Below are 12,783 nucleotides of genomic sequence, written 5' to 3' on the forward strand. Positions count from 1 at the left end.
AATGAGAAAGAATGAAATCTGGCCATTTGTAGAAAAGTGGATGGACCTCGAGGGTGTCATGCTAAGTGAAATAAGTCAGGTAGAGAAGGACAGATACCATATGTTTGCAATCATAGGTCTAACAGGAGAACAGGAGAAACCTAATGGAGGACCAGGGGGAGAAGAAGGGGGAAAGAGAGTTGGGGAGAGAGAGGGACGCAAAACTTGAGAGACTATTGAATACTGAAAACGAACTGAGGGTTGAAGGGGGAGGGGGGAAAAGAGGTGGTGGTGATGGAGGAGGGCACTTGTGGGGAAGAGCACTGGGTGTTGTATGGAAACCAATTTGACAGTAAACTATTAAAAAAAAAGTGCTTCCTTACATCCAAAATAAATAAATAAATAAATAAATAAATAAATAAAATGTGAGTGAGATTTTGACACAACACAGCAGTAGACAGCAGGTCCTGAGAAGTGAGTTGAGATGTGGGGAAGAAAGTTGTTCCAAGGCTGGACTGGGCCAGGACAACAGGAAGGGAGGTGTCCCCTTCTGTGGCCCGTACCCTGAGCACGCCAGAGAACACGCGAGTCACTTAAAGTCTGGAATGATTGGGTTTGGCTGCCAGGAAGTGAAATTTCACGCTCAATCACAGTCTCCAGGTTGGTCCTTGTGGTTCCCACATTTTGTCCCTCCTCCCTCTCATGGCTTTGATTTTCTATTTCCATGTAAACTGCTTCATCTGCCCTTTTCTTTGAACTTGCCTTGAATCCTGCGGGGGAGGGACACGCTGACATTTATGGGGTTTCTGTCATCTAGCAGGTGCTGTACTAGGCACCCTGGTTATGGAAGGCCAGCACACAACATGGAATCTAGGCTTGAGGGGGAGGCATGAAGAAGAGGGTGAGGAAAAAATGGGGTGAGAATGGGATTTTGGAGAAGGTGTGGCTGCAGTGGAAGAGCTGGGCAGCAAAAGCAGAGGAAGGGAGAAATAAGTGGAGAATGAGGGAAAGGGAGGGGATTGGGAAAGGGAGTAAAGAGAGACAGTGTAGACGTAAAGAAGTGTGGGATGGAAAAGTAGCTGGCTGGGTGAGGAGGGTAGTTGGGGGACAAAGTGTGGGCTGGCAGCAAACAAAACGGCGGAAGAGGTTGAGTCTCCATGGAAAGGGTTTGGGGTGTTATGGACTTAATAGTGTCCACCTACGTTCATATGTTGAAGTTCTAACCTTCAATGCTACTGGATCTAGAGATAAGACCTTTAGGGAGGTAATTAAGGTAAACAAGGTTATGGGGGTGGGTGCCTAATGTAATAGGACTAGTGTCCTTATAAGAGGAAAAGACATGGATCTTGATCTCTATCTCTGTCTCTGTCTCTGTCTCTGTCTCTCTCTCTCCTATGTGAGCAGGTGTCTGCAAGCCAGGAAGAGGGTTTTTTGCTAGAAATCAATGCTGCTGGCACCTTGCTCTTGAACTTCTGGCCTCCAGAATGATGAGAAGATAGATTTATGTTGTCCAGGGGTGCCTGGGTGGCTCAGTCGGTTAAGCCTCCAACTTAGGCTCAGGTCAGATCTCACGTTTGTGGGTTCGAACCCTGCATCAGGCTCTGTGCTGACAGCTAGCTCAGAGCCTGAAGCCTGCTTCCGGTTCTGTGTCTTCTTCTCTCTCTGTCCCTCCCCCTTTCATTTTCTGTCTCTCTCTCTATCAAAAATAAATAAAACATTAAAAAAATTAAAAAAAAAAAGATTTATATTGTCCAAGTCCCCAGCCTGTGGCATCATTCTGTTATGGTGGCCCAACTACACTAATGCAAGAGGTAGGGAGACTGGAGGTTACCACAAGAGGCCAGGAGAATCAGCATTCACCCCAGCCTGCCCACTTCTGGGGGTGAGCAGTGACCTGCATTTTACACTTCCTCCTCCGATCCAAAAGGCACAAGGGCACCAGCTTTGTTGGCCAGGGGATTATACGTTCATGCACAAATGTGTCCCCACTAACCGATGGGGAGCCTTTGGTCTCTTTGTAAAATATGATAAACATTACCAGCCTTATTAAGGGTGCTGAAAGGATTACAGGAAGCTTTACCACACGAGTACCTTCTGGGCAGTGGGTGCACTCTCTAAGTATTGTTGTTAGTGCTGGGCCCGTCTGTTAGCATGTTTATTTAGGAAATTGCTTTGAAAAGCAAAGGCTCTTGAGATTTCCCACACAACAAGAAAATGGGAACTTTGTCTTTGTCTCTAGATTAGAATGGGTTTCACCATATAAAACTGCCATTTCTAAGGGTCAAAAACCCAGCGAGTGTTTGTTTATTCTTTAAATGTTTATTTATTTGTTTATTTATTTATGTTTTTTATTTATTTTTGAGAGAGAGAGAGACAGTGTGAACAGGGGAGGGTCAGAAAGAGAGGGAGACGCAGAATCTGAAGCAGGCTCCAGGCTCTGAACTCTCAGCACAGAGCCCAATGTGGGGCTTGAACCCACGAACCGTGAGATCATGACCTGAGGCAAAGTTGGACGCTCAACTGACAGCCACCCAGGCGCCCCAGTGTTTATTTTTGAGAGAGAGACAGTGAGAGAGAGGTAAGTCTTATCAAGGGAGGGGCAGAGAGAGAGGGAGACATAGAATCTGAGGCAGGCTCCAGGCTCTGAGATGTCAGCAAAGAGCCTGACCTGGGGCTCAAACCCACAGACTGTGAGATCATGACCTGAGCTGAAGTTGGATGTTTAACCGACTGAGCCACCCAGGTGTTCCCAGCAAGTATTTTTCAAATAGGGATATTTCACATCAAAATCCAGATGTATGGATTTTCTTGAAAAGTCTGAAGATCTGGCATCGTGAGGCCGTGTTGCCCCACGGACACAGCCCACTGGAGTCTGGGGTGTCTATCCACTTCAGGGGCAGCATGATGTCCTAGGTCTCCAGCGTCTCTGCCACACGCTTATTCACTCATGCACGCTCCCTGCGTGGGTAGGTGAAGGGCTGTATGTAGCCCTTGGCTTAATGTATTGCTTACTGCTATGCTAAGGTGTTGCTGGGAACACGGAGAAATGGATAAACTTTCTTTACAGGCAAAATTGCTGGAGCAACAGTGTAAAGCCAGGTGAGCAGGTGGTGAGCACAAACCATCACAAGTCACACACCTGAGGCCTCGACTGATCAAACAAGTCCTGGAGAGCAAGTCTGGGTCTTGTTTGTCACTCTGCTTTGACAGCCTAATAGCAACACTTTCCTCTTGGCGGGAGTCCTTTCCCTTGACACGTTTCATTCACACGCAAGTTCATGTACTGAGCAGGGGGTGTGCATTCATTTCTTTTGCTTATACCTTTGTTTTAATCTCATACTAGTTGTCAGTTTGTCTGGTGAGAAGAAGTTCCATAAATTAGCTGGCTGCCCGGAAATGTCAGGCTCCTAACAGTAACAAAATTTTGTGTTGCTTTCCTGCTTGCATACCTTTCCTTGCATAATATCTCATTGAATATTTCCAGTGACTCCAGTGGGATAGAATATATTATTCCCCATTCTCTATGATGGACAAACAGAGGCTCAGAGTTCAAATAATTTGCACAACCCGGAAGAGGTAGGGCTAAAAATGGCACACAGGGAGCACAGTTTCTGATTCTTCTTTTTTTTTTTTCTAGTTAACTATTTTCTTCTAGTTTCTTTTATGAAGAAAAGCAAGACCATAACATGGATCAAAATAGGCCTTGTGACAAGTAAGTTTAAAAACATAATCTAAGTGTCTTAGATGGTCTTTTTATGAGATGGGTTTACTAGCAAAGCTGATGCAAAATTTAGCATTGAGGAAAATGGAATGTTTAAGTCAGAGACAGTAAGTTAGTCTCCTTGGAATTGGCGCTGTCAGGCAATATGCAGAGTCATAGTTGGATCAGCTCTAGAAAGTACCTGATTCTCCCTTAGAATTCACTGATTTCATTCTGCATTCTTTCCTGCTAATCCTAGAGGGAGTTCAGATCCTGTCTCAATGCAGAACTACAAGTAGACAGCATCCATCCCAGGAAGTTGATATGGAATTAGTACAAGATGTGAAACTTCCCTGGAACCTGGTGTTCAGGTCTGGAGGTCTGTTTCAAGAGGGGCATTGGTATCCTCAGTGGGCCCCAGGGTGTCCAGGGGGAAAGCTCTCCCTGTAAGTGCAGGGAGACCTGGGAGAGGGTGGGAGCACATAGACACCTCCAAGTGTGTAAAATGCTAGAGAAAGAGCTGGACTTTTCCTTGCTACTGCTAACAGGCAGAACAAGGACTAATGGAGATACATTAATAAGGGCCAGATTCCAGGCATAATAAAGAAGAACTTCCTGCTGACCAATGGTGTTTTAGTGGAAGGTGCTGCCTTATTAAGTATGAGTTTTTTGTTACTGGTGGTATTGAAGCTGGAGGCGGGATCCGTATTGTGAATAAATTCTCAAAGTCTGAATATCATTCTCTCTCAGCTTCAGGGACAGACAGGGGGATGAGCAACAGTTGCTGTGATATTTTAAGGGCCCGGCACATAAAACTGTCATCAGGAAATGAGAGTTTTTGTTAAGTTTCCGGGTTATATTGGAATCATATAAAATTGCCACTTTGGTAGGTAATAGAATGGTTGAAGGCCAGCAGTTTTATATGACTCAGCATGACGCACACAAAGGCCAGGGAACCGACTTGATTCTCTAGATCTATATGACACAGAGAAAAGGGGTGCCCAGTAAGCTGTGGAGTTCACTGTTCATAGGCATTGGGTTGTTCTGGGTTGAACTGAGTCCCCTCCAAAATTCCATGTTGAGGTACCTCAGAATATGACTATATTTGGAGGTAAGGCCATTAAGGGTGTAACAAAGTTAAAAGGCAGCCCGGAAAGGGGGCCCTAGTCCAATTTGACTGGTACCCTCCCGAGAAGAGGAAATTTAGACAAACAAAGAGATATGAGGGCTGCACAGAGGAAAGAATGTGAGGACACAGTGAGAAAACAGCCATCTCCAAACCAAGCAGAGAGGTCTCAGAAAAAAGCAAACTTATTGATACCTTGATCTCAAACTTCCAGCCTCTGTGAGAAAATAAATGTTTTCTGTTTAAGCCACCAGTCTGTAGTATTTGGTATGCTTGAGTATATGGTGGGGCAGGAGGGATGAATGTGGACAAACAGCGGTCCATGGTCCAAAGACAAATTTTCAAAGGCTCTCCAAGACCATTCCAAGCGATATGGTCTTTATGGTGAAGGAAAAAGGGAGATGTTAATGATCTGAGAACTTGATAGAAATTTACCTGAGATAAAAGGGTTGTGATAAACTCAAAGGATCCCTTGACAAAGATTTAGTGATGTCAAATTAGATTTTGGAACGAAATGGGATAAAACTTACTTCATCAAGAGTCTTTTCTTAAAAAAATTAATGGTGCAAGAAAAACACTGAAAAAAGTTATTTTCCACCTTCAGAGGATGAGCTGTTTTGAGGATGTTGGCAATTGGCAAGGCCACCAACTTGTGTCTTACTGAAGACCTCAAATATCATTAGGTCACATCTGATAGGATGTGTTCTAAGGCTACATAAACTATGGCAGATGAAGTCTGTAAACTGCAAATATTTAATGCTGTTTTATAATTAGCCTTTCATTAATTAGGACTAACTCCCTCCCCTTGACTTGGAGGTAGAGACAAACTAACATGGGCTTAACCCCTCTTCTGGCTCCATGACCTTGGACAAGTCATCTTCTCTGATCTCGTCTTTCCAATAAGAGTGTGTCTGGCTCTTTGCTGCCTTCAGATAAATGATGAGCTGGGGTAGCAAACTGTTCTATGGGATGGTTCCTGTATTGAGCAGAGTTACACTGTTCATGGTGAAAGAATAATCTTCATTTAAAACAAATTTTAGTTAGAAAAGGCACCTGTCCAGAGCAGACCTCTAGACTGCCACACAGAAAATAAAAATCCTTCCCAGAAGTTCATGTGGCAGGGTGGACAGGCTATGGGTTTTGGAGACAGGCATAAATTGAATGTAAATACTTGCTCTACCTCATTGTGCTTGTGGGATCTTAGGTAAACTACTCACTTCTCCTCATCTGAAAAATGGGGATATAGGATAGTATATGTAAAGTTTTGGCACATGGTAGATGCTTAATAAAAAGTCTCTATTAAGATAATCATAATAATGCCTCCTCTGGTGACACTCTTTGGAGGCGGGGCATGCATTTCACTGGTGATTGTTAAATACCTATTGGGTGAGTGACAAAATAACCTTATTTGTGTTCTCCACTCCCAGATTATTCCAAGAATGTTGCCTGGTCCTTTGTGTATCCTTGTTTCATGATTGTGCAGAGCAGGACGGAGAAATGTCTGACAGCAACACTTCCTCCTTTATTTTCTGAAAGGCCAAGACCAAGAGAATATGTGGGAAAGGAGCAGAGGGGGATCTTTGAGACAAGATCCTCACCTGACTTGGAGACTGGGCATCAGGGGTGGGTACATCTGTGAGAAATGGAAACGTGTGCTCTGTGTGGCCCAGGATTGCTCAGGCACCAGGTTCCTGGCCTGGACAGTAATCTCCAGTTCCCAAGCAGAGTTTGAAAGCAGAATCCACAAACATCTAAGAGACAGGCAATTTATAAGAGTGTGAAGCAAGACGTCCTTGGTGTTGGAGGTTGTGGGGGCAGGAGCCAGATAACTTCAGAAACTGAAGTTCCTATTGGCATGGACTTTTGGGATCAAGTTCAAGTTGAATGAAAGAAAATATGGAAATGTGACACTTCTTGGAGACCTGCATTTGTAAATTGAGTCAGACCTGCCATAGGTATAAGGCATCAGATAGTTAAAGATGAATTAATTCCTACTGTCTGGAAGCTGACCACCTCTTTGGGAGGTGGAGGAGGCCATAGGACACCTACAGGAATGACTACCATTTGGAGCACCACAAAATCCTGACGTCCTATGAACTGCAGGAAGACTCCTCTGTCCCCGGAGGTAGGCAGCTGAATTTTGTGAAAGGCACACAGCCAGGATGACGGATAAATGTTCCTCCTGAAGGGATATATTAAAATACAACCTCCCCCAACCACTGCGTGCCAATACCACTACTATGTCATTGCCACAGCTGTAAACTCATAAAACTTGCACACCCTCAAATTCTCTTGGAATTGTGCCTGCCTGATATGAAAGATCAGTCTGGAAAGGTGATTGAATAGGGAACTACATAGTTAATGATTTTCATAAAAGTGCTTAGCAGTCTCTCTCCATGGAGTTTGAGGTGTCAGCAGGCCCTTGGAAGTCAATCAGTTCTTCCTGTCCCTTCTATCCCCAACCCCCTCCCATTTTACAGGGTTGAATCTGGATTTAATGAAGCTTCAAGGGTGTTTTTCAGGAAGACCACTAGGATGGTCAAGGCCCTGGCACAGACTGCTTAGGGGACTGAGTCCAAGAAGCATCTCCACCCTTTAACTGCTGTATGACTCTCCGCTGCGCTTGTCTCTTGTCTGGACAAACATCCGCTTCCTAACTGGAGATTTAGTCTCTGCCCCTTTTGGACACTGACTAATCATCTTAAGTCATCATTCTAATGAACTTCCAGGGAGTTACTTTCTTATTTATAAACTTTGAATGATTATTCCATTAAAAAATCTAAACCTTGTGGCTTGGCATTCAAGGCTTTCTATGATCTGGTTCCAACTTGTTCTTTTCTTTTTTTTTTTTTTTCTTTCCTTTTCTTCATTCCTTCCTTCCCTTCCTTCCCTCCCTTCCTCTCTCCTTCCCTCCCTCCTTTCTTTCTTTCTTTTTCTTTCTTTCTTTCTCTCTTTCTCTTTCTCTCTTTCTCTCTTTCTCATCTCCCACCAGCTCTCTATGCAGGCACTTTGTTCTGTGAGGGTGGCTTTCTTACTACTCCCCACATTGTACTCTTTATGCTTTTACTAATATTCTTGTGACCTGGAATACCCCTCACACCAATCTCTATGCATCCTTCAAGGCCAAATTACATACTACCTCCTCTGAGGAGTCTTCCCTGGGTGAGGGATACTGAGAAACAGATGGGCCTGAGTCTGAGAGTGTATTCTGCCCCTTACTTCATAGGACATCTCAGGCAGGCTACAGAGTTTCTCTATGGCTCAGTTTTCTCATCTGTGAGATGGACAAGTCTACACCCACCATGTAGCCTTATGAAGGACACATGTGCTAGTTATACTGTGGAGTACTAGGCATAGTTCCTCGTACATGGTAAACATCAAAGAATGTTACATATTACTCTGATTATTCCAGGGAGCTGAAGGCTCCTTTTCTGTGAGCTTCCATGCACTTTGAGCTCTCATATTCTTTCTTGCAAATCTAGTTTTGCATTTCAGATATCAGAACCTATGTGTTATTTCCCCCATGACATTGGTAACTCCTTGAAAGTGGGGAAGTGTTTTGGTTAGCTTGTGTCCTATGTGTTGCCCTCTGTGTGGTAGGTCCTCAAACCACAGGCAAAAGCTGACCTTCTGGGTGTAAAATTTGGGTATGAGAACAATTTTCTTCACTGTCACTTTTCTCTTCCCTCTAGAATGTGACTGTATTAAAAAGAAAAAATCAATTTCCTTAGATATGAGAATCCCTTTTGCGGGGCTTTTGTTTCACACAAATATGGAAAACAATGTGTGAAGAGGTTGGTAGAGCAATCTTGGGAAATCCATGTGCTTGAAGGTCATGGGGCCTTAAACTACTGGGTCAACTCAGCCTCATCATTTTCCAGCAGGCATTCTGTATTCCATGTTTTGTGCAATACACCTGTGGGGTGTACGTGGTTTTAAGTTCTAATGGATTTGGAAAACATTAGGTTCCAGTGACCTGCTCAGGGAAAGGCAGAGGGGGCAGTCAGAAACTGAAATGTATGAGAAACAAGAACACCAGCTCTTAATCGCCAACAAGAGTAGCTGACATTCACTGAGCTCTTGTATGGCAGATGTTTTGATAGAAGGCTCTTCCCTTGAATTCTTTAACTTAATCCTCAAAATATATCCCCTTTAAGAATGGATATAATTATGATTCTCACTTGAACAGATGAAAAAAATGCTGTGTGAGTGGTCCATGTTCTCACAGCAGTTAAGAGTTGGGGTTGGGATTTGAATCAGGCATTTGTAACCCCTGCACTGGAGTTCTGGTTCCCTGTGGTGGACAGCTTTCCATGTTCTCAGATTTGCCTGACCACGAAATACTTTTGGTTATCCTCTTATTAACATGCCATTCAACTCTTATTCCTTGGGATGAACTTGGGGAAACAGAGCCTCGCCTTCCCAAGCTACTTGGTCCATGGGAGAAGCCATGACCTTTCCACCTCTGCATCTTTGTTCACTGACCTCTGCCTGCATGCTTGCTCCTCTTGTCTCTCTCATGATATTTTACTTTTCCTCCAAGTTCTAGTTCAAATGCAACTCTATAAGGAGCTTTTTTTGATGTCAGCAGGTTGATGTGTAAAGAGTCTCTGTGTTCTCCATGTTTGGTCTCTCTGTCTAGGGCCATGTTCAAAGAGCCTTGGTAAAGTTCCTTCCACAGAGTGGACACTCAGAGCTTACTGAATTATGATCTTCCCACCTGCTCTGGGGGTTGATTCCTCAGCCTCGAACTCTTCAGATTCGGGGTCACAGACTTGGGAGTGTGATTGTAGCTGCCAAGCCGGGCTGAGTCTGGCTTCAACCCATTCCAGGTTTAGACAGCATGGGTCCTGAACTGCCTGGCAGTTCATTAGTTAAACCTGTCCTCCCTCTGTGCCTCACAGATGTTGCCTCTCCCCAGCCTCTCTGAGGTGAGGAGCATGATTAGATCACATCAGGCCTCTCATCAGTGTCCTTCTGGGGACAATCCTGACCTGTCCTTTCCAGGGTGTTGTCCAGGTTTCATTACAAAGCCCCCCAGTGGCTGTGCCTCAGATGAGTCAGCTGGCTTGGGGCTTCATTAGCAACGCTAATTGCCTTTTTGTTTTTGTCCTCTTTGGGGCCTTCTCAGGCCCAGAGGTGGGGCCTGGCGGGCTTTGCTTCCAGAAATGCCGCCAGTCTCCAAGAGAGCCCGTGATAGGAAGTCCACGCCCCACTCTCCAGCAGCCACGTCATGCCACACTGCGCATTTCTGGGCCGCACCCTTCCCCAGGGTACACTCAGGGCCATGCAACCGCTGGCCATCCCAGCTCCCTGGCTGCCTGTGATGAGGTCATGGGGTGGGGTCCTGGAGGACCCCCCCATTCAAATAGGGTGGGGGCTTCCCCCAACTGGCCAGGGAATGGTAGAGAGGAGGAGATGGTAATAATCTTGTTTGTCCAACCCACTGCTCCCTCTCTTGAGATTGCATGGCCAGCATGGATAGAAATGAAGGGAGGAAGAGAGAGAGCAGGGAAGACGGGGGTGTGGGTGGGGGGGAAGGACAGAGGGGTGGCAGGCACGGATCCCTCCCTCCACTAACAGCTGGCGATGGAGAAAGGAACTAGTAGTTTCTCTTGACCACCTTGCAATGATCTAGCTGCTCTCTCCCTTCTAACAATGTCCTTCTTTTGATATTAATCTTTCTTTTCACTGAGACCACAAAAGGTAGGGGAGGCCACCATAATCCACCTAATTAGACAATAATTAGAATTTGACACAGAAGGAAAAAATAAAAAAAATATCCCAGAAACAGGGCAGCAGCTGGTCCGGAAAGCAGGTAGAGCCCGTCCCAACCCAAGCACGCCTCCCGGCAGAGACTTGCCTTCCCACTCAGGCCTGAGGGCTGTGTTTGTCCTGCTTTCGTACCAATGGGTTGTGGAGACTGTGGTTGCCTAGAGGACCCAGACCCCTCAAACTTGATCCAACCCACGGGGCTTTGTAACCTTCACCTATGAGTACATCTGTGTGCGTGGAGGAATGAATGCACAGCTCTGTTCAAATCGCAGCCTGCTGGAAGAATTTGCAGATAGATCTCTGTGGATAGCTAGCTCTTTGCACCTGGAATTCTGCCTCAGAAAGATGGGAAATCTGATAACAGAGGCTTTCCCAGGGAAATACAAATAGCACACCACACATTTATGCGCCTCTCTACCTAAAACCACAGCATACTTCCCGTATGACCAATGCAATAGAAAACCGAGGAATATTGGAGCCACTCTGCGCCCTACCTATATCTGAGGCACAGTCAAGAAAGCAAAGTCACCCTACCCAAACACTAACACTGTCAATCAATGCAACTAGAACAAACAAACTAGGAAATGGACTTTTGTTCTTCCAGGACATAATAGATGTAACATCCTCTCGCTTCGTTACAAAGGAAAAGCCAAGTGATTTAACTTTTAAAAACATATTCTGCAAAACAAGTTTATAAAAAGTCATAGTAACCACTCTTGAGAGAATTTTTGGAAAGATATTAAAATCTTCCATGGGAAAGGTTTTTGAGTTAATAGAAAGATCATAGCTCCGCAAGTTGAGTTACATATAACAGGTAAGAAAACACAGATACTCTGACCCGGGCAATTAATGAGCCCATCACCCCACTAGTGAATGCGGGGCGCATCAGGCTGGAAATTCTGAAGACCTGTGCACATTTTCTAGGAGAAATACCATTTTTTCAAATAGTCAAAGCTCTTTCACAGAGGTTTGCGTCAAGCGGAATAAAAAGCAGGAGAAGGCATGACCGCTAAGGTTTTCTAACCTCTGATTTATCATTTGTTGACATACTTTCTACAAGTTCCCCATTTCTTTACAAGTAGCTGTCTCAAGTTCTTCCCATCAATATTTTTGACGAAGACCAAACAAGAGGGAAAAAGAGAAAAAGTGTAATGAAAATAGAAGCTTACCTTTTCTAGGCATTGCTGCTATCAAAATTTCCCCCAAGACATGAGGCTTTCTTGCTTTGGTTGTCCCATGAATTTAGAAACCATTAAAAAGTTTAAAGCAGAAATATGTGTGTATTATTCGAAGCCGTTTCGAAACAATACAAAAAATAACTCGGTAAAAAATAAAGTGCTCTTGTGAGCACGAGAATGTGTTTGAAGCTTGGAGCTCATGCTGTTGCATGAAGTTTTGCAACTGTCTTTCTCAGTTTAAACAACCTCCTGCTCCTCCCCGCCACTTGCCAACGTCTATAATTTAAAGCAACTGCGATCCTTCCCATAATACTCACATTTCAAAGAGCTTAATATATACGCTCGTTAGGCAAGAGTATGAGTGGTGAATTTCTTCTGCAAACTCCAGACTGAGGCAAATGAGAGGCAACGGTTTCAGGTATCTGAGCAGTTCTGTTTCTCTCTTTTATCCGTAGCTCTTCTGGCTGTGGTGCTCCAAGCTGCTTTGCCTTTTCAAGCGGTGCCTTGAGACCAAATGCTATCACTTCATGGGATGCAAAAAATGACATAGGGATGTTTCTGTCTCAGCTTATAGAGTGGTTGCTCTTGGTGAAATTATGTGTAGACATCACATTTGCTAACAGTTATTTTTGTGCAATTCTTCCCTAATTTATCTTTTTGGAAATGTAAAATTAATCTACATTATGTTTTAATGAAAGGGAGAAAATGCCTGAAATGATGTCATTTGAATCGGACTTATTTTAACCTGCATCCTGAATGTGAATTGCAGTGTGTCCATGCGGCGGGATGTAAGTCTTGTGACATATAGTCTGTGATCGATGTTACTGATTTTACTATTTCCACCACCCTTCCCCACTTGCCATTAAACACACACACGCTGAGCATTTGTGAATTCAAATATAACCAACTTAAAGTGTGGTCAACTGAAAATGATTTAAAAATATTTATAATATATCTTAAAGCAGGTCTTGCTCTGTTCCTGAAAGATACTAAGTCCTCAATAAATATGTGCTGCATGAATAAAG

The 12,783-nt window shown here is 44.2% G+C and overlaps 1 protein-coding gene across 2 annotated transcripts in view; it reads right to left on the reverse strand.

The window, feature by feature from the left end:
- Window positions 1–11,945, reverse strand: part of C1QTNF7 (C1q and TNF related 7) — a 104,831-nt gene extending 92,886 nt beyond the window's left edge. For both annotated transcript variants that reach the window (XM_029948564.1, XM_029948572.1), the window contains exon 1: window positions 11,750–11,945. In XM_029948564.1, coding sequence (XP_029804424.1) covers window positions 11,750–11,762 — 13 coding nt within the window. In that variant the 5' untranslated portion in view covers window positions 11,763–11,945. The remainder of the gene's footprint in view (window positions 1–11,749) is intronic.
- Window positions 11,946–12,783: the final 838 nt, after the last annotated feature.

Source organism: Suricata suricatta, chromosome 1 (assembly GCF_006229205.1).
Source record: "Suricata suricatta isolate VVHF042 chromosome 1, meerkat_22Aug2017_6uvM2_HiC, whole genome shotgun sequence".
Taxonomy (NCBI): domain Eukaryota; kingdom Metazoa; phylum Chordata; class Mammalia; order Carnivora; family Herpestidae; genus Suricata; species Suricata suricatta.